The sequence below is a fragment of the Staurois parvus genome, unplaced genomic scaffold (genome assembly GCF_062004578.1).
Source record: "Staurois parvus isolate SC_StPar_1 unplaced genomic scaffold, SC_StPar_1.0 ptg000206l, whole genome shotgun sequence".
Lineage (NCBI taxonomy): Eukaryota > Metazoa > Chordata > Amphibia > Anura > Ranidae > Staurois > Staurois parvus.
Window position 1 is genome coordinate 744422 of NW_028318002.1, and position 21840 is coordinate 766261.

General features: G+C 38.6%; 1 protein-coding gene across 8 annotated transcripts in view; it reads left to right on the top strand.

Annotated features, from left to right (window-relative positions):
* CAMKK1 (calcium/calmodulin dependent protein kinase kinase 1) overlaps positions 1-17778 on the top strand; it is a 323389-nt gene extending 305611 nt beyond the window's left edge. For 7 of the 8 annotated variants that reach the window (XM_089678491.1, XM_089678497.1, XM_089678493.1 and 4 more), the window contains one exon: positions 13702-17778. In XM_089678491.1, the coding sequence (XP_089534617.1) occupies positions 13702-13774 (73 nt within the window). In that variant the 3' untranslated portion in view covers positions 13775-17778. Of the gene's footprint in view, positions 1-10118; positions 10229-13701 lie in introns of all 8 variants that reach the window. The other variant, XR_016312890.1, reaches the window with a different exon arrangement.
* Positions 17779-21840: the final 4062 nt, after the last annotated feature.

Sequence of the window (21840 nt, forward strand, 5' to 3'; positions counted from 1 at the left end):
TCCTTGTCCTCTCTGTTTCTGCAGAGTAGACACGGACAGAGCTCGCTCTGCTCTACGGGCAGCCAGGTGTAAACAGACTCAAAGTCCATTTACACCAGACTGCCCTCCAATCCAATCCAATCCACCTAGATATAGGGGTACAGATCCACTTTAGTTGTTTTTTAACGGATCAGATTGGAGGTAGGTGGGTATAAACAGACATAAGTCCATTTACACCCGCCAGTCCATAGAGGTGAATGGAGGGTCCAATCAGGTCTGATTGGAAAACTGACTGATGGGCCTGATTAGACCCGCCATGTGAAAGGGTTCATAATGAGATTTGAGTAATTAGGTTTAGAGCCATCTTACTCAATTTTCAATATTTACTGTCTTATTGATGCTGGCACTATCAGTACCGTAGTTATCGTATACACATACTAGGGCCAGTTTTGGCCAGGCACCAGTGAACCTACCAGCAAATCAATGGAATGTAGCTAATGTCCTTATTACAAATCAGATCCAGGACTCCAGAGCTGGAAAAAAAAAAGAGTAGTTGCTTCTGTCCAAGCGTGGGGCAAGACAGAGGAGGGATCGTGTGTAGAAAATGAATAGTTTTATCTTCATTTGTGCGTAGTGACTCTTTACGAGATGCCCCATCACAGTTTATGCATTTTGCAAACCTTAGCATGATGTGGGAGCCATAGCATTAGACTGATAGACACCTTTACTTTCATGTCTCTAGTATGAGAGTTTGCTGTCCCTAACCTCCTTACACTTCCTGCCTGGGCAAAATTATAGCGTTCATTTAACATGCAATAGATTATAAAAGCACAGTTATGGTCCATATAGTGAACTCGGTCTAGAGTTATTCACCTTCAGGTCATCACAGAGGACAAGGGGGCACTCTTTAAGTCTGGAGGTAAAAAGATTTAATCTCCAAATACGAAACACTTCACACTAAGAGCTGTGAAAATGTGGAATTGGCTCCCTCAAGAGTTTGTTCTGGCCAGCACAGTAGATTGTGTTAAAAAAGGCCTGGATTCTTTCCACATAAAATAACTGCATACTTGTATTCATAGGTAACTTTGATCCAGGGAATATCTGATTGCCTCTTGGGGAATCAGGAAGGAATTTGTTTCCTCTGCTGAAGTAAATTGGATCATGCTTTATTTGGGGGGGGGTTGTCTTCCTCTGGATCAACTATGGGTATAGGATAGTGTATATGGAGGTTTTCTATTTGCGTGTATCTTGTGTTTTTTTTTTTCTTCTCTCTGTTGGTTGAACTGGATGGACTTGTGACTTTTTTTCAACCAGATTAATTATATAATTATACTTTTATAAAATTATGAATTATGATTTAAGGCATAGTTTACCTTTACCAAAATACTGCCTATGCAGATAAAGGATATCTTTAGATGAAAAAAAACTGCAGCTTTGACCAAAGTTGAATAATGTCCTTGCTATGGGGATAGGCCATTTACTTACCTCATGAAATCTGACTAGAAAACATTTTCAGCAAGTACAGAAAAAAAAATGTTGATTTTCCCATAAATGCAGTGTCAACTATGTGAGCTTAAAAGAAAGCTTAAAAACCTTATCTTTATTGTGTGAACTACTAGCCCCATCAACCAACATAGATGAACAAAGGCAGACATGTTAGAAGTCTAGTGTGTGTGAGAACCATGGCTGCCTCCGTAAATACAACAGATTGAGTGTAGCCACACAGACACAGGGAGTGTGTTATAAAGGCTCCCTCCACAGATACAGTGGTGAAATAATGTGTAGAAATGAAGAGACAGAATGTGCTGTTTGCAAGAATATCAGGTGAAAATAAAAGTAAAGAGCCTGAAAAAAGAAAATGAATGCAGCCACCTCATTTAAGCACTTGTAAGCTGCCATTTTTTTTAATTGCAACAAATATGAGCAAGGCTACCTACATTCAATGTTTTCATAAAAACCATGAAATAATTGGAACTGTTGGTAGGTTGTCTTGGTTTGGTAGTTTTTTTGTTGTTTTTTTTTTTTTTTTTCTATCAAGAAATGAAATTGCTTTATACCTATAAAGCGTGTACTGTATGTGTGTTTATTTGTTCTGAATGAGCCCCTAAATGGCAAGGAAACTTGCCATTAAATAAACATGGAGGCTGCAATTTCTGACTGCCATGCTGACACTTTTTTTAATTCTTACCAGATGTAAGTTAATGGAACAGGTGTGCAAATGATACCTTTTGCTTTACTGATTTGCTTTCTTATTCTAAATCGGAGATACACAAAGTAAAAAAGCCAGGGGGTCGCTCAGCACAATAGTTAGTTAATTTGCATCTCCAACAGGTAGCTCTCATTTATTTCATGACAGGTGTACTTTAAGTAAAGATGAACTACATAGTATTCCTAATATTTCTTCTCCTTCTGCTATACTGAATGCATGCTTTTGCAATCGGGACGTTTTTTCTTTTGGGGGGGGGATAAAGACCAAATTTCCCCTAAATATGTTAATCTTCTGCACATGTTGCTAAATAAATTCAATGGATTACCATGCTTAATATGCAGTAATAATTGCAAACTAATAGTCCAGATTCCATAACTATTTGTTTCCTATTGCTTGTATGCAAAAGCTTAGTGACTGGTTACTCTTGGCTTTTCCATTCTCTAGTCCTCAGAGACCACTAGCAGTGTATGACCTTGGATTTATTACCATCCTTTCTCTTTAATATCTCAGTTTTTGTATAATCTAATACAAAATGACATTGTTTGGGGATTGGTAATACCAGGGGATCTTTGGACGAGGGAAGAGAATTTGGAAAACAAAATGCATGCAGACGCTACAGCTGTTGGACTATGAGCCATTGCCCCTCTGTAGAGCACTGTGTTATCCTGCCTTCTGTGTTTTATAGATTGTACGTGGCATTTTCCCTTCCACTTTGTAGCCAGAAAGCAAAGTTGCTGCTTTACATACTGCACAAGAAATAGACTTTGCTCTTTGTCAACTACAAAGGCATCACGTGTAACGATAATATGAAAGTGAAACATGTTCATTAGTAGTGCTAATTTTCTGTTTTAATTCTTAGATGATAATGTAAATGCATATAATTAATACATATCTCATAAATCTTTAGAATTTCTTTTCATGCAAGGATCATCAGGGTGCTTGGTAGTACTTGCTGTTTCCATGGCAACCTAGTTAGATTGTCATCTATATCTATAGTATAGCAGGTGTAAATATAAAAAATGCTGTATACTTTGTCAAGCTTGCACAATGCTGTATTGTTTTGATATACACAGCAGTGGCACTGTTGGAACTGTTTTATATAATTTTTTTTTGTCCATTATTTCAATGCTTGGTTGTGTTGAACTCATTTTTCATTTTCCCCTTAAAATATGCAAGTGCAAATCATTTGCTTACCTTCATGTGTATACACACTCTGCATCCTGTGATTTATAGTTACATTCCATAAACTGTCATTAAAAATCTTTGTATTTGATTTTACAGACATTTTATTTATTGATTTATTTATTCATTCTTAATCATTGTGTCATCTTGGAACAGGTCCCAGTTTAAATCATCTAAAAAATTGCTTCCACACATAAGGTAATTTCTTTGTTGTGCCCCATATATTAAATACACAACATGTGTTAACTGTGTTGTCAGTCTTTACTAACGTGCAGTGTTTAGTGACACCCACCACCTTGATTAACCAAACTCGCAAAGCATTAGTTCTCCCTGAATGTGGCTTTGTTAACAATGCTGAGAAATGTTTGTTTTTCGTGTCTTTTTTTACTAGGGGCTATTAGCAAAACTCCATCTCTAACTAATTTACGTGACCTGATGTTAACCAGCATTGTGCAACTTAACACATTTCTTGCCCTTGTCAAGCTTTGGCTTTAATACCTACCTCCTACAGCCAACTAACCTGCTGCTAGCATCCTGCATCCCTTCTGTGATGTTCAGCTTAATTAGATGAATTTTCTCCACAGAGGATCTACATTCAAGTTGCCATCTCGTGTGTGTGTGTGTGTGTGTGTGTGTGTGTGATTCAAATGTATTTCATCCTTTAACAGCATTATTGGTCTTGTTTCTAATCTTTTAGCTGTTGTTATTGGTGTTTTTTATGTCTTAAGAAACAGTTTTGAGAAGTAACATTCATATGCATTTATTTCCAGTGTACCAGGCGTTGTATAGTTATCTAATCTTGCCTGGCTTTGAATGCATCAGGCTGACTGCTGAGTTAACAGGTGCTCTGCTATTCTTCAAAGACTTCTGCTCATAATGATGCACATGCACACAAACATTTCAGAGACAGCCAAACTGGGATAACAGCTACTTTATATTTTTTACATATTCCCGTTCACATAGCATAACTTTAAAAAATAAAATAAAATTTACTGATTACCTTTTTACTTGCTCTTTTCTGAATTTTAGAATTATTTCCTGTAATGTAATGTTAAAGAAGAATTCCAGGCATGGTATAGACACCAGAGAGAGAGATATCATTTTACCCCTTTACAAATCATTAGTAACACCTCATCTGGAATATGCAGTTCAGTTATGGGCACCAATTCACAAAAAGAACATTGGGGAACTGGAGAAAGTACAGAGAAGGGCAACTAAACTGATAAGAGGCATGGAGGAGCTCAGCTATAAGGAAATATTAGAGGAACTGAATGTATTCTCTTGAGAAGAGGAGATTAAGGGGGGATATGATAAACATGTGTGAATACATCAGTGGTTCATATAGTGAACTCGGTGTAGAGATATTCACCCTGAGGTCATCACAGAGGACAAGGGCGCACTCTTTATGTCTGGAGGAAAATAAATTTAATCTCCAAATACGGAAAGGTTTCTTCACAGTGAGAGCTGTGAAAATGTGGAATAGACTCCCTCAAGAGTTGGTTCTGGCCAGTTCAGTGGATTGCTTCAAAAAAGGTCTGGATTCTTTCTTGGATACACAGAATATAACTGGAAACTAACATTTATAGGTAAAGTTGATCCAGGGAATATCCGATTGCCTCTCGGGGGGTCAGGAAGGAATTTTTGCCCAGCAGGTGCAAATTGGATCATGCTTTGCTGGGTTTTTTTTTAGTTCCTCTGGATCAACTGTGGGTGTAGGATTATAACTTTTTTTTTTTCTATGGTTGAACTGGATGGACTTTTGTCTTTTTTCAGCCAGACGAACTATGTAACTATGTATATAGTTACCTAGTTTACCTAGTCCAGCTTGAACAAATGTAACTATGTATATACCATACCTAGCCATTGCCCCTGTAAGCTGGAAATCACAAACAAGCCTAGCAGCATTAGGTGCATCGGTTTAAATCCCAACCACGGCACTTCCTGCCTTGAGTCTGCATGTTCTCCCTGTGCCTATGTGGGTTTCCTTCGGGTACTCCAGTTTCTTCCCACACTTCAAAGACATGCTGGCAGGTTAATTGGCTCCTGTCTAAATTGGCCCTAGTATGTGTATGGGGAGGGATCTACTGTTGAGATGAGAAGTCTAGGGATGATGGTTGCTTGGTGATCAGTTGTTGCTACTGGGGTCAATTTTTGCTAGTGGATCTATTGTTGCTGGGGTAGTTTTTTATTGTGGTGGGTCCATTGTTTCTGGGAGTTCTATTGTTGTAGAGGGGATCCATTGTTGCTGGAGGGGGTCTATTGTTGTGGGGGGATGTATTGTTGCTGGGGGGGTATCATGTTGCTGGCTGAAGGGGATTTTTTTTTTTTCTTGTTATTTACAAATTCCATACAAATTCCTTACACCACAAAATGATACTTTGTTCGGTATTCTCTGGGAGGTGGGTGGGGGTGGAACCAAGGGACTGTGCTCGGACATGGGTGGGGGGCAGACACAAGGGGTGATTCAGAGAGGTGGAGTTCCTTCACTTATTCGCTGAGAAAAAAGCCCTGATAATATATATTTAAAATGTAAATTTAAGTACCAGTAATAAATGAAAAAAATAAACACTACTCCAGGATGTCTGCCACATGGCATGGGTGCCATTCAGAGAATGATTGATCTTCTGAATGAATGCAAAATATTCACTGATTAGACAAGGTGGAGAGGTGGGCAGTAATGTCATGCTCTCCATATCGTCCAATCAGAGAACGCTTTGCATTCATTCTGAAGATGCAAAGCATTCTCTGAATGGCACCCATGCCAAGCTGCTGACCTCATGTATTCGCAATGCACAGGCTAGCCACTTAGCACAGGACCCATAAGTGGACATCACTGAATAAGAGATGTCTACTTCAGTGATTTCCAGCTTTCAGGGGCAAGCGGCTACTTATGTTATATACATAGTTACATTGGTCCAAACTGAAACTAAAGTAATTAAGTAAAAATGTACCATATCTGAAATTCATCTTTAAGGAGGGGCCTGGGAAGTTGTGTTTACCATAATCAACCTTGTCTGTACTATGCTGGCAAATCTTCATTATCAGTCGTAAACTAAATGTGCACACTGTTTGTCCTAATGAAGGGTTAACGATCTCAAGACTTAGGGTACATTGTAAGTTAATTGACTTTTAAAAGATCTGTCTCTGTATCCGTCCCTTGCAAGTTATTCTAAACAATACAAGCTGGCTAGAGAGAGTCTGGAGTATAATTCTACTCCAAAGAGACAACTAAAAAGGTAAGATATATGTTTATAAATTCGTTTTTGGTATGCTGTGTGAATTGGAACACATAACAAACACATAGTGTGGGGCTTCTCAAATTTAGCTGCAAAGGTGGAAATACGCTTTTAAGTTTTAATCACAAAATACAATCTTTATAGCAAAGCATTGCTATTTATACAGTCTGTTTTAGCAAAGCAAAACTACTTATAACTTATTAAGAAATGATCAACTTTATTTAAATCCATACTCCGAAATAAGCAAATCTTGTCCAAATGCACTTATTTTACTTTGTGTATTTCTTTTAGATGAGTGCAGTATTTTATTGTGAAACTTAGCCTCTGAGTAGGAGTTTCCTGTAATAAAGACCTATCACTGCCGCTCTCTCTCCTTGTGCACAGTGACTGGTCTTGTATCTATCTATCTGTATCCCTTCTCTAATTTCCTGCAGACAGCCTGCAGTGGTCCTGTCTGTTGTCTACTCAGGCTATAGGCAGCACAGTGATGATGTCACTCTTATTTTTAACAAAGTAATAAAAGTGTTGCAAAGACAATTGTTGCACACGCAGTGTATTTATAACCAGTGTGACCATTGAGGAATATAGGAGTGACGTTCAAGTCAAACTGGGACTTTTCATTTTACAGGTATAAAAAGGGATGCTAATGTGGCAGTACTAGACACAGTAGTAAGTGGCAAGTATGTCCTGTTACTAATAGTTGCATGTCGTGAGCCAGTCTAGAGACCGTTAATCAAAATGGCAGACAACAGTGATAGTGAGTGCATGGAACAGAGTTAAGTGATGACGTTTCTAGTGAACGAAGGCATAAAACCCGTCAATATCTACAGCAGACTTCAAGCCCAGTATGGTGATGAGATGCTCAGCCTCAGTAAGACATTTGAATGGTGAAAACGTTTCAAATATGACCATCCATCCGTCAGTGACAATCCCGGTCGTGGTGGCTCCCAGCTCACAGCAGTCATTCCTGTGAACATTCAGCGCATGGAACACCTGAACCTGGATAATCAACACATAACAATTGCACAAGAGATGAATCTTTCTGTGGGAATGGTGAACACAATCATTGACGAAGTGAAGCAGGCTGTCCTGGGATGGTTCAGGCATACTGACAAAACTTTCTATGCCAAAGCTTTCCAGGCATTAGTAAAATGCTGGGATAAGTGTAGAAATGTAGCAGGGGATTATGTAAAAAAATAAATGCAGTTTCTACTCCTTGAAATGTGTTCTTTTATCATATAAACTCAAAAGTCCCAGTTTGACTTGCACACCCCCAGATTTTCTGCCTGGAGTTCAGTTTTAAAAAAGGATTAAACTGAGAAAGGTGCAAATTCTTAACCCCTAGCAGAATTCATCTTTTACTAGTTTGAATTAAGCAAAGGGAATTCTGATTGGCTACTATGGGCTGCTGTGTTGAGAGTTTGCAATCAGGCTTTTTTGTGCAAAGGCTGTGTGGCACTGTGCAGGGCTGCAGAGTGAAGATCTCTGGAGCAAGGCTGAAGGCAAGTATTCAGATACATTGCTTACACTGGGTAGGAGTGGGACACTTTAAAGGCCAATCTCCCTTTAAGAATTAACATGTTGCTCCTTGCACTCTTAATTGAATAGGGTTCAAAGACCACGGAGGCTTGTGGCATATGCTGTAATTTAAGGTACCAACAGTTTTTCAGGGACATAGATTTGAATATTTGTCTATGTAAATCTTCTTGTTTTCAGTATAGAAAAAATGTATGTTACGCCCATTTCTATATATTAACATATTATTACCTCAAGCTTTTAAATTAGCATGTGTTATTGATGAATATTTAAAATATTAAAAAAATGCTTTCAGTAGGCCTGGTATCACAGATAATATGTTTTGTGCGCCTCTGGACGAATTGGTAGCAATGACTATAGGATTGCTGTAGGAGAAGCCTGTAATAAAGTCGGCACAATTTCAAGAAAATACGGTTGGGATACTTTTATAAAATCTTGTACATGGAATAGGAAGAACCAAAAAGAACATTGTTTTTGCCTTAAATTTGCAGGGTGATCTCTCTAAATTTGGTCGACCAAGTGAGTAGTAATTCCACTTTAGGACAGGTGATAGGGTCTACAGTTTTGTTTAAAGTTGACATCCTATATTCTGTATAACTGTTAGTGCATTTCTAATGCAATGTAGTGTCAAGCAAAGAAAATTCCCTCTGCCTGTTTTTAGCATGACTTCACAGCTGAATGCTGCTATCAGAGTACTTGTTCACAGGTAATATGTAAGATTATTAGTAAAGAAATTGCATGAACCGGTTACCTTCAAAGATCCTGACTTAAAGGGATTGTCAGCAGGCATGCACTATTTCTATGAGCTTTCATCTCAGACAGCTTGCATAACATTATGAATTAAAAGGTGGCATAAATGAGCATTATTAGAAGCAGCAAATATTTTTTACTTAATTTTACTGATTTGCATGTTAAAATTGTAAGACACACAGGGGTTGATTTACTAAAAGTGGAGAGTACAAAATCTAGTGTAGCTCTGCAGAGAAACCAATCAGCTTCTAGGTTTTATTGTCAAAGCATAATTGAACAAGCCAAAGTTGGAAACTGATTGGCTACCATGCACAGCTGAAAGAGATGTTGCACTCTCTGGTTTTAGTAAATCAACCCCCAAATGACTGAGCGCTTGTAACCTAAAGTTTGTGGCATATTCACCAGCTCACACAACTTGTCCAGTTTCCATTGCAACTGATGGGGTCAAGGTTTACTGCTGTAAGTAAAGATTTATGTATTTTAGGAATTTTTCTGCAATGTTTCATGAATGGCTTCTAAATTGTAATCTTAACTTCATTGAAAGTCCCCCTATTTAATAAGCAGAACACACAGTATTTAATATTGTCAAATTCTTATTGTATATATTAACACAAAACCAAAAATGTAATATGTTGCAATTTACCAATCAGTAGATATAGTGGTTGCATTCAATTCATTCTTTAATTTTTTTTCCCCCTTCTGTTTTCACCTGGTGATCAGGCCAGGAACACACATTCTGTATTGGAGTACTCCCACTCTGGATGAAGGAGCACAGGGTCACCTTTAGACACTAGCATTGTCAGTCTGGGGGGAGGGAGTGTAAGATGTACTCACAGTTTTAAATACACTAACAAATGAAGGCCCACACAGGGCTGAAACATGTAAGCAAGGAAGGACACTTGTTTTTTTAATCATGTCCTAAATAAATGAGTATCATGATTCCACTAGGGTGTGACAGTCTACAACTTCATATTGCCATTGTGGCTGTCAGGAGCCTTCCAAGCACTGCACACTTGCACTGGACCTATATTGACTTTCAGATTGAGCAGCGACTGCTACATAGTTGTGTACTAACAAACTGAAGCCAAACTCCAGCTAATACTTTCTAAGGAACAGCAATGTTTTTTTCCGTTTGGTACAAAGGTTTTACATAAAAGCTTTAATTGCAAGCATCGCTGTTAGTAGTAAATGGTTTTGTCTCATCCCTGTAACTGCTACATCTGCAGGGGAGCTTGTGCTGTTTAAAAACAACAGATTTACTGGCTGGATCACCAGGTGAAAATACAGAAAAGAAATCCTAAAAAAGAAAACAAATGCTGCCATCATCTAGGAATTGGTAAGCTGCAATATAATTAATGTTTGCTTTTGGGTTTAATACTGCTTTAGTTAAAATTCAGCAAAAGTTTATTTTTGTCTGAATGGAGTAGAAATGTTTCACAACCAATGCCAACTTTTTATTGCTTTCTACATCTGTTTACAAAGAAAGGCCTTCCCACACACATACCCACATACCTCAGAGGCCAAAATAGATATTGGTGTATAGCTAATGTCAGTACTATGTAAGCATAATCAAAGGATATGCCAGCACATAGAAAATCAGATGGAACCGCATTTTACTCAAGAGAGCATGTTGAACAATTGACTTGCAAGCCCATGTAACATTGGATGATTGTTAATTATGCTTGCTTGAGTAAAAAGACTCTGCTTCATCTGGGTCTCAGTGGTCCACTATTTCTATGGCTCTCTCTTTTAGTGACTGCATCAGAAACAAATTAAAACTCCTCAAAGTCTACAGAGACCGCAATTAAGAAATTGACAGAGGTTCCACTCTTCCCCACTTTTTTCCAAAGAAAAAATACTTTTTTCCCTTGGAGTTTCGCTTTAAAACAGTCATGGAAGAAAAATATATAAATCTGAGGATAATGACTTGAATTAATGAATCAATGAATAAGGAACCACTCTAAAAATAAATTTTGTTAATGTGCAATATGACCTAGTCAAGACTTACACTATATTGCCAAAAGTATTGGGACCTCCTTCCAAATCATTGGATTCAGGTGTTCCAATCACCTCCATGGCCACAGATGTGTAAAATCAAGCTCATAGGTATGCAGACTGCTTCTACAAACATTTGTGAAAGAATGGGTCGCTCTCAGGAGCTCAGTGAATTTAAGCGTGGTACCGTGATAGGTTGTCACCTGTGCAATAAATCCATCCGTGAAATTTCCTTGCTACTAAATATTTCAATGTCAACTGTTAGTGGTATTATAATAAAGTGGAAGCAACTGGGAACAACAGCAACACCCACACAGCCATAAAGTGGTAAGCCACGTAAAATGACAGAGCGGGGTCAGCGCATGCTGAAGCACACAGTGCGCAGGAGTTGCCAACTGTCTGCAGACTCAATAGCTAAACACCTCCAAACTTCATGTGGCCTTCAGATTAGCACAATAACAGTGTGTAGAGAGCTCCATGGAATGGGTTTCCATGGCTGAGCAGCTACATCTAAGGCTTACATCGCCAAGTGCAATGCAAAGCATTGGTTGTAGTGGTGTAAAGCATGTCGCCACTGGACTCTAGAGCAGTGATGATGTGTTCTCTGGAGGGACGAATCACATTTCTTTGGCAATCCGATGGACGTTTCTGGGTTTGACGGTTGTCAGGAGAATGGTACTTGCCTGACTGCATTGTGCCAAGTGTAACATTTGGTGGACGGGGGATTATGGTCTGTTTTTTTTTTTTTCTGTTTCTTTATTTTTTCAGGGGTTGGGCTTGGCCCCTTAGTTTTAGTGAAGGGGACTCCTAAGGCATCAGCATACTAAGAAATTTTGGACAATTTCATGCTTCCACCTTTGTGGGAACAGTTTGGGGATGGCCCCTTCATGTTCCAACATGGCTACGCACCAGTACACAAAGCAAGGTCAATGAAGAAATGGATGAGCGAGTTTGCAGTGGAGGAACTTGACTGGCCTGCCTCAACGTGATAGAACACCCTTGGGATGAATTAGAGCGAAGACTGCGAGCCAGGCCTTCTCGTCCGACATTAGTGCCTGACCTCACAGATGCGCTTCTGGAAGAATGGTCAAACATTCCCATAGACACACTCCTAAACCTTGTGGACAGCTTTCCCAGAAAAAGCTGTTATAGCTGCAAAGGGTGGACCAACTCAATATTGAACCCTACGGACTGGGATGTCATTAAAGTTCATGTGCGTATAAAGGCAGGCGTCCAAATACTTTGGCAATATAGTGTATATATGTTCAAATATGGAGGCTCTCATAAACTTCACAGAGCAGTCTTGATGAGGCATTTATTGGCCAACGTTTGCATTAAATGTCAGTATCCTCCTTTTTTTTTTTTTTTTTTTTTTTTTGCTGCTAACTGGTAAGTGTGTTGCAAAAACTTTTATGTTTCAAGTCCACCCTGTATGACAACCATTGCTCCCTCTGTAGGTACACTATGAGCATAGTCATGAAGGTACAGGAAGTATGCTACTTGAAGGATTATGGTGAGAAAAAAGGAAAAATCTTGATAAAAAGAAAATGATTGCAGCCACTTAATCATCTAAGGAATTGTAAGCTGCAATATATTACATTTTGGTTTTGGGTTTAGATACACTTTAAGTAGAAGAACTGTTATTAGTTACTACAACTTACTGAAAATAATTAAGAAAAGAACTCTTCACACCTTTAGGATTAACAAATCAAAGATTTAGAGTATGGGGTATGCTAGCATCTTTTTCAGGTTTCCATCATGTGGGAATGTTATGGAATACGTTTTTAAAAGGAAGACTGTACTGCAAGATTATGTGACTATTTTCAGGAGTGCATGTCTGCTCCTGCGGCCATGCCTAACACCTTTTCTACCCCTGAATAGTTTAAAATGTCTGCACTGCTAAATGAATTATTGGAGCCAAGCAGGAAATGTGTACCAATTTTCCAAGAATAATGAAGCAATAGTGTTCATGCCATCACTAATCACATTGCTTACTTGGAGAAGTTGGAAGGAAAACTAAAAGGGGATTTACTGGTGGATAGATTCTAGCTACTTACCTTCTGTGTGACTTTTGTACCCAGTATTCATGAAGTACGATAGGGCATATCCATACCTGACATTCCATTTATGATGAGGACAAGCAGCAGTTGGGGATGTTTGCTTTAGCAAATAAGAGGACTTCTGTGATGAGGACATGGAGGAAAATTGGTCTGGTTTTAGACCTCTCTTTGGCCACTTATGCTATCAATATAAGTCATTGACAGTAGGTCATGAAAGACATGCAGTTTCTTTGGATAAAACTGTTATTCCAGGTGTCTGTGTTGACACGCAGATTGCCTACAAGGACAGAAGTCCGGCTAGCAGCACAATATTAAATAGCACATTTACAACCATGTTGCACAAATCCTTATAGCTTAGGTTCATCTGGCAGCTGTGAGTGTATTCCAGACATTTCTAAATGGCACTTAAATGAGATAGACATGGCTATGTGACTGCACCACTGGCTTACTTGCCATGTTAAGTCATTCTGATTGACCATGTTAAATAGTGGAAGGCACACTTCAGGGTAACATTTAATTCAAAAGACGTACAGGGGACCAGAAAGGTCACCAGAAACCTAGTTTGCAGGTATCCACATAAGGTCAGTGCATGTGTTCTAGGTCAAAGCCCATTTGGTTCATTTCTATTTACAGCATAATGAAAATCCAAGGGAGAACTTTTTGGTTAAAACACAATGAACGCACTTCTAAATTAATGGCAATGTTTTCACAGTTCAACCTTTCATACATCATTTCATCTTATTTTTTCATGCAGAAAGCAAGCAAGTGGGGAGGTTCTGAAGGACTCCGAACTGGCTGATGTGGAGGAGGACGATGGAGCGTCATGAGTACTTGCATGCCCAGATCAAACCTGCCTGCTGCTTGAACTTGCTTTTCTGTGTTGCACAGATATGTACTCTCATGACCATCATGAACCAAAGCTTGCGGTCTGTAACCTCCACTAACAAAAGGTCTTTGTAAAACGTTTACAGCTCTATGAAGAATGCGATAAACAAATAGAGACTGTCTTGTGCTGAACATGTATGTCTGCATGTATGTTTTAATAATTTGTGTATGTATACAGGACAAACTATTGAACTATGTGCCTCATCTCCATTTGTGCTTCTGCAGTATGCAGTCAGTGTACTATGAAGATTGCTTGACCTATGAATGTGTTTTTATTTAAGACTGAAAAACCAAAAGTTTTTTGTTTTTTTTTCTTTTTTCATTCTAGTTAATCATTTCATATACTCCTAATGCTATGCTGCAGCTTCCAAACTCCAGGCTTCTCTAGTGCTATAAGATATATATAAATATATTTATATTTTTTTTAATCTATGTGTGTATAGAGGACTGTACAGGGGCTATTAAGGAAAACCATGCTTGCTGCTCTGAGAACATTAATTTTACTGTGTTGTATGGGTTAGTATAAAATTGCACAATACCTGCTTTTGAGCAGGATTTTTTTTCTTCTTAAACTATCTGGCTGTAATCATGGCTTACTATAAGTCAGCTAATCTGTTACTATATAGAAAATGTTTACATTTGCTACAGGAAGGGCTATTTCTTCTTTGCATCCACAGTACATCCCATATGTTTATTATTGGATATGTTCTACAAAATTGTGATGAATTCAGTCATTGCAATCTAGAACTTTTTGCCCTGTGTCAACTTGAATGCTATGATAGGGGTGTAGCATAGCAACATATGAGATGAGAATTTCCTACCTTTTGATTGCACAGAAAATGTGTACTGTAATACAGCTCATGTATATAAGCATGTAACAATTATTTAGGTATCTTAAATGTATATGTGAAATTGGTCAGCAGGTAACTCACTGCCTAATTTAAATAGCTGTACAAGTCTACTACGGGTTTCATAAAGGCATTTAATTTATCATACCTGCTAAGAAAATAAATGTTTCTGTTCTAATAAAAGCCAAAATCTCAAGTAAAGCAAATACGTTTTATGTGGATGCAATTTCAGACATTCTCACTTTTAATTATATTTTTAGAATGTTTTAAAATAATTTTTGAGACTTATAGCAATGAGTTAATTTGAATACTGTTATATTTGACATTGCAGTTTTATTATGTATGTGCAATTATCCTTGACTGACTAACACTGGTTGTAGACATTACAAAGCTCTTTAGATTGTCCTTAGTATTTATGAATGCTGTTATTGTAAGAGTAGGAATATCTTTGTAGTCAACAGACACTCCTGACCACCTCAATCTTGATATTTTCCATGCATTGTTTGTATAGATTGAACCCGGGTGCTATAGACATACCAATTTTTGCTGATTCCTACAGAGATTGGAAGACCAGGGAAATTTTCCTGTGATGTCTCTAAACACCGTTAAATAGAGTTCTAGGCATTTTATTTTAGTCCCAGATAGAGTGAGTAGGGCATAGAGCCTCAGTCAGATTTTTATTGCTGTTTATATTCCAACTGGGGGAGGTTTCCCATAACTTTCATTCCTGGTGACAAAAGATGAAGTTGCAGGAAATTTCTAGTTGGAGTCATTCTCCATATTTCCTGACCTGGTAACTCAATAAGTAAAGGGTGGGGGTCTGCTCAATTTTGACACAGACGACAATGAAAAACCTGACCTGGGCCTTTTAGCCTTCCTTATCCTACCCAAAAATATTGACAAGATTTCTACTTTAAGGTTGATCGCTCCCCTTGACTCATGGACAGATGGATGTTTAACTGTAGATGCATATGGCTAAAATTGAAGGATGCAACTGTGGCAATAGGAACATTGATAAATGGAGCAGTTGTGCATCCAGTTTTGAAATTCTGGTTGTTTGATATTCATGCATTGCCAATCATTTCAGATTTCAGGAATTGTGTTTAAATAAAGCTGGGTTATTTTTAAGTCTAAAAGTACACAGATATTTGAATATTCTTGTGCTCCAAAATAAAGCTGGTTCAGAAGGTATTTTACTTCTTCTTCCCCTCCTGCTGCTTGCATAGACATCAATACACACTCTCCGGCCTATTTATTAGGTACACCTGTTCAATTGCTTAGCAACACAAATTGCTAATCAGCCAATCACATGGCAGCAACTCAATGCATTTAGGCATCTAGACGTGGTGAAGACAACTTGCTGAACTTCAAACCGAGCGTCAGAATGGGGAAGAAAGGGTTTTGACAGTGGCATGGTTGTTGGTGCCAGACAGGCTGGTCTGAGTATTTCAAAAATTGCTTATCTACTGGGACTGTCATGCACAACCATCTTTAGGGTTTACAGAGAATGGTTCAGAAAAGAGAAAATATCCAGTGAGTAGCAGATGTGTGGACGGGAATGCTTTGTTGATGTCAGAGGAGACTGGGCAGACTGGTTCGAGATAGAAAGGCAACAGTAACTCATGTCAATATGAACCAAAATCTCTGAGGAATGTTTCAAACACCTTATTGAATCTATGCCATGAAGAATTAAGGTAGTTCTGAAGGCAAAAGGGGGTCCAACCTGATACTAGCAAGGTGTACCTAATAATAAAGTGGACGGTGAGTGTACATGCTCAGTGTGAATGTTTATGTGGATATCCAACAATCTTTAAAAGCCAAACGATGCCCCACATGTCCAACCATTTTTGCTTCTGTGTGCGATTTAGCATGGAATAGCACACCAAAAATAGAAATCTTTGCTGTCATTGCTGTTGTGCAGTTTTTCTGGAGCACATTTAGGCTACTTTGACACTGTTGTGTTGCAGTTTGGCTTCAGCGTGGGTGCAGTGCAGTGTATCCACTGTTTTTGTGGGGGTTACCTGCGGTTTACCATAGACTTCTATTATGTCCTTCGTTTTTGGTGCAGTTTCTGAAAGTACACCACAAGTCCTGCATGCTGCATCTTTGGCATCCTTTTAGAAAACATGCTATAAATGTGAGAAATAAAAGATGTCTATGGGAAACCTGCATGAAAAATGCGGGTACGCTGAGCTGCAGCAGTGTGAAATGGCCCTTTAAATAAGTTTGTCATTCAGCATTTTTTTTTACATACCACTTCTTTGTGCTCCATTTTAATGAAAGGGGTCCTGAAAAAATGCCATTCAACACATCAGCACCAATAGGAAACTGTGGAGCTAATTTACCAAAATCTGGTGCAGCTCTGCATAGAAACCAATCTGTTTCCAGTTTTTTTTTTTTTTCAAGGCTTAACTGATCAAGCTGATTGGCTACCATGCACAGCTACACCAGATTTTGCACTCTCCAGCTTTAAATCAACCCCTGTGGGTAAACTCTGAAACCTGCTGTTTTCCACCTCTGTAGTATGAACTGGATTTAAATCAACTTAATTTCCCAGCATATTTGCTTTTTAGTAACACATTTATGTAGAAAGAGGTCAAGGACATTGTTCGGCTCTTCTCCTTTGCAGATGCTTAACAAAGCTTGAACATTATGCAACAAATGTGCAAACTAAACTCTAAAAATGAGTGCTTGTAATAATATATTTCTCATAAGTGAACACTGCTGGTTCTAGCTGAGGGCATCTGTCTTATGTGCTGGTATTATGCAAGACCGCTCAGAAGATTCTCTTAGCTCTGAGTGTTAGAGGTCACTTGCCAGCTTTGGAAGCAGAGACAATGAGACTGTATTTTATTTATTCCTGAAGAACTATATAAATAAACTTACAAGTTATGTTGTTCAATGGATCATTGCATGTTCTTTCCCCTTTTGCACGCTGACCCAGGAAATTTTATATTATCAAACACTTATACTTTCAACTATGTAACTACATTTATGTAGTAGTTATTATTTTTAATGTTAGTTTTTTTTTTGTTTTTTTTTACACAAATTGCCAGGCAGTGGTGGCTTGAAAAATAAAAATATAATTCCTTAAATAACTTGTGGTGTTTCTTTGTCATTCATTGAGGGACACAGTATTTAGAGACTATTGGTTTGAACTGCCTCCTACAGAGATTTGGACACTTACAAATCAAAAAACAGTAACCAGCAAGGTATATCCCCCCTAGCTCCCAGTATATATAAATATATACCGGTGTGTGTATGTATATATATATGTGTGTGTGTGTATGTATGTATATATATATACACCGGTGTGTATATACAGTGGGGATCGAAAGTTTGGGCACCCCAGCTAAAAATTTGTATTAATGTGCATAAAGAAGCCAAGGAAAGATGGAAAAATCTCCAAAAGGCATCAAATTACAGATTAGACATTCTTATAATATGTCAACAAAAGTTAGATTCTATTTCCATCATTTACACTTTCAAAATAACAGAAAACAAAAAAATGGCGTCTGCAAAAGTTTGGGCACCCTGCAGAGTTAATATCTTGTACTGCCCCCTTTGGCAAGTATCACAGCTTGTAAACGCTTTTTGTAGCCAGCCAAGAGTCTTTCAATTCTTGTTTGAGGTATCTTTGCCCATTCTTCCTTACAAAAGTCTTCCAGTTCTTTGAGATTTCTGGGCTGTCTGTCACGCAATGCTCTTTTAAGGTCTATCCATAGATTTTCAATTATGTTGAGGTCAGGAGATTGTGAAGGCCATGGCAAAACCTTCAGTTTACGCCTCTTGATGTAATCCCCCGTGGATTTTGAGGTGTGTTTAGGATCATTATCCATTTGTAGAAGCCATCCTCTCTTTAACTTCAGCTTTTTTGCAGATGGCATCAAGTTACCATCCAAAATTTGCTGAAATTTTATTGAATCCAATTTTCCTTCTGCTCGTGAGATGTTCCCTGTGCCACTGGCTGCAACACAACCCCAAAGCATGATTGATCCAACCCCATGCTTAACAGTTGGACAGAGGTTCTTTTCATTAAATTCTGTGCCCCTTCTTCTCCAAACGTACCTTTGCTCATTCCGGCCAAAAAGTTCAATTTTAACCTCATCGGTCCACAGAACTTGTTTCCAAAATGCATCAGGCTTGTCTATATGTTCATTTGCAAAGTTCAAATGATGATTTTTGTGGTGAGGACGTAGAAGAGGTTTTCTTCTGATGACTCTTCCATGAAGACCATATTTGTACAAGTATCTCTTTATAGTGGAATAGTGTACCACAACTCCAGTGTCTGCCAGATCTTTCTGGAGGGATCGTGCAGTCAAACGTGGGTTTTGAATTGTTTTTCTCACAATCCTGCGAGCTGTTCTGTCTGATATTTTTATTGGTCTTCCAGATCTTGCTTTAACTTCCACTGTTCCTGATGACTGCCATTTCCTAATTACATTTCGAACAGAGGATATTGACATCTGAAAACGCTTTGCTATCTTCTTATAGCCTTCTCCAGCTTTGTGAGCGTCAACTATTTTCAGTTTCAGTTTTCTAGACAACTACTTAGAAGAACCCATGGTGCTGATTGTTGGGGCAAGGTCAGATGAGTCTGGGCATTTAAAACCTTTGAGATTGACATCACCTGGTCTTCCCAGACGATGATTGAGAACGATCCATGACACTGGCAGGTCTCAGCTTTGCAAAGGGGCAGTGCATGCTATAAATTCTGCAGGGTGCCCAAACTTTTGCAGATGCCATTTATTTGTTTTCTGTTATTTTGAAAGTGTAAATGATGGAAATAAAATCTAACTTTTGTTGACATATTATAAGAATGTCTAATCTGTAATTTGATGCCTTTTGGAGATTTTTCCATCTTTCCTTGGCTCCTTTATGCACATTAATACAAATTTTTAGCTGGGGTGCCCAAACTTTCGATCCTCACTGTATATGGGTTTTCTTTTCATCCAGGATTCTACTACATGCTGCTTGAGATGGTCTCAGCGTATACTCAGCAGTAGCTTTGGAGACATTACCTGGACCCCAATGGACTAGACGATTCCAGAACTAGCCTCGAACGTGACTTTCGGGCACTGGGCTCTGTATCTTTGTGCGTTACAGACTTGTGAATGTACTGTGTTAGCTGCAAAGTGCTTTCTGGGTCTAGATCCATGTCAGCCTCTGGGTTATCCAGTCTCTGAAGACTCACTTTGTGAGTAAGCAGTGTGGGCCAAGCATTAGGAGCTACCTTGTGAATAGGACCATTGGGCACAATTATTATTTCTATTATTTATATGTTTAGAGCATAAAGGGTTAATGCTGAGGAATTGAGCGCTGTCATATTCCTTTAGGTGGAATGTCACTCATGCTCAGCACTCTTCTTTCTGTCATTCAGCATGAGGTTACATAGTTACATTGTTAGGATGAAAAAAGACAAAAGTCCATCTAGTTCAACCAATAAAACAAATTCTTGCTACTATTCCTTTTAAAAGTGATACATGGATCTCCCTCAATTGGTCTTTGCTTCCCACTTACAGTGACCTGCTCAACTTTGGCCTGCTGAATCTCTCATGCTACCATCAGCTGTGAGTATTCCGTCCTCCTAGTCTTGTCTATTGAGCTATGTTGTCCCTGCCTTACAGTGAAACATGTCAGATCCCAGAAACATGGGGAGCACTCCTGCTGTAGTGGATCCCTCCAGCTTATGATGCACTGAAAGCTATGGTGGACCGACTTGAGGGCCTGACACTGACATCCAGAATTCTGCTTGTATCTCTGCACTTCTTGGAGTCTTCAATTCTGTCTCTGGATCATTTCACTGACTTTGTATGCACCGCTTTGAAACTCAGATTGTACCAGTGCTGCTACCTGTCTAGAATCCTTTGGAGGACCTAAAACTACCCAGATCTTCCCAAACTGGATGACTCCTGATAAGCTTTTCACACCTCAAACATTTAGAAACTCTATACTCTTTTGTGGAGTTTTTATAATAAAACGTGATCCATACCCACCATGAATCCAGTAATATCCTACCTTATTAAAACACTGACAATCCCTATGGACCAACAAACTGGGGCACAGTATCCTCCCCAAGGCGATAGGTAACACTAGGCGGCATCCACACAGGCTATGTTGTTATAAAAGGCATTCAGCACCTGACCATGACACCTATGTTTGCAAAAGGTGTGCCACAATGCCTATCAATGCAGTAAGTAATCTTTAAAACATAGATTACTTAGTCCCCTCTTGGACTTTCTCCTGCATGAATTGTGTCTACTATCTCCGCCTGGAGTATTCCAGGTAACTGTGACTGTGCAAATATATAAGTATGGAGATTTTAAAATGTATGTGATTGAGATTCATTGTTAAATAACTGTTCTTTTTACACTCTTGTTTTGTGTTTTAGAATAGCTAATGTTGTCTGAGGAAGTGAATTTTATCCAAGAAAGGCATAGAGATTAGAAACCCAAACATACATATTCAATGTGAAAGACAGGTTTTAATTCCACCATTTGGTTATATGTAAGCAATATTGCATGTTCTAGAGAAAGGGGGGCTGAAGATTAGAAATTGTTTTGATGTGTTTAAGTGGAAAAAATTGTTTATCTTTTACATTTGATTAATAAAATTGTTCTATTTTATTTGTATTTTTTTGTGAGTTATGTCTCAAAAATCCCACCTTTCAAGAGTTTTTGCCAGCTTACTGAGATTTCTGATCAGGATTCCATCTTGACAGTCCCACTGAACTGGGGTACATCAAATATTCAAATATCAGGGAGGAACCTGATTACTTGCTGCAGCAAGAGAAAGTAGAAAGGACATCCTAGGTGTGGACAGGCAGGCTTCCTCATCTGTCAGAACCTAGACCCCAAGGTGTTCCAGGACCTGTTTCAAAGATGGAGATGCTGGATGTGGACCTCCAGGTTCAACAACAAACTAGACAAATTTATCTCCAAGTACAGAGATCCTCTGACAGAAGCAGTAGATGCTCTGGTGGCTCTGTGGGATCAGTACAGTTTAATGTATGTATTTCCTCCCCAAAACTTGCTTTCTTTACAGGATCAAAATGGAGACCATTTCAGTGATACTCATTGTTAGGATCTTCTGCCTCAAGGATCAGTTTACCAACCTGCATCACAGTTGGTGACTTTAATGGCATAGTTGTTGTAGCCCTA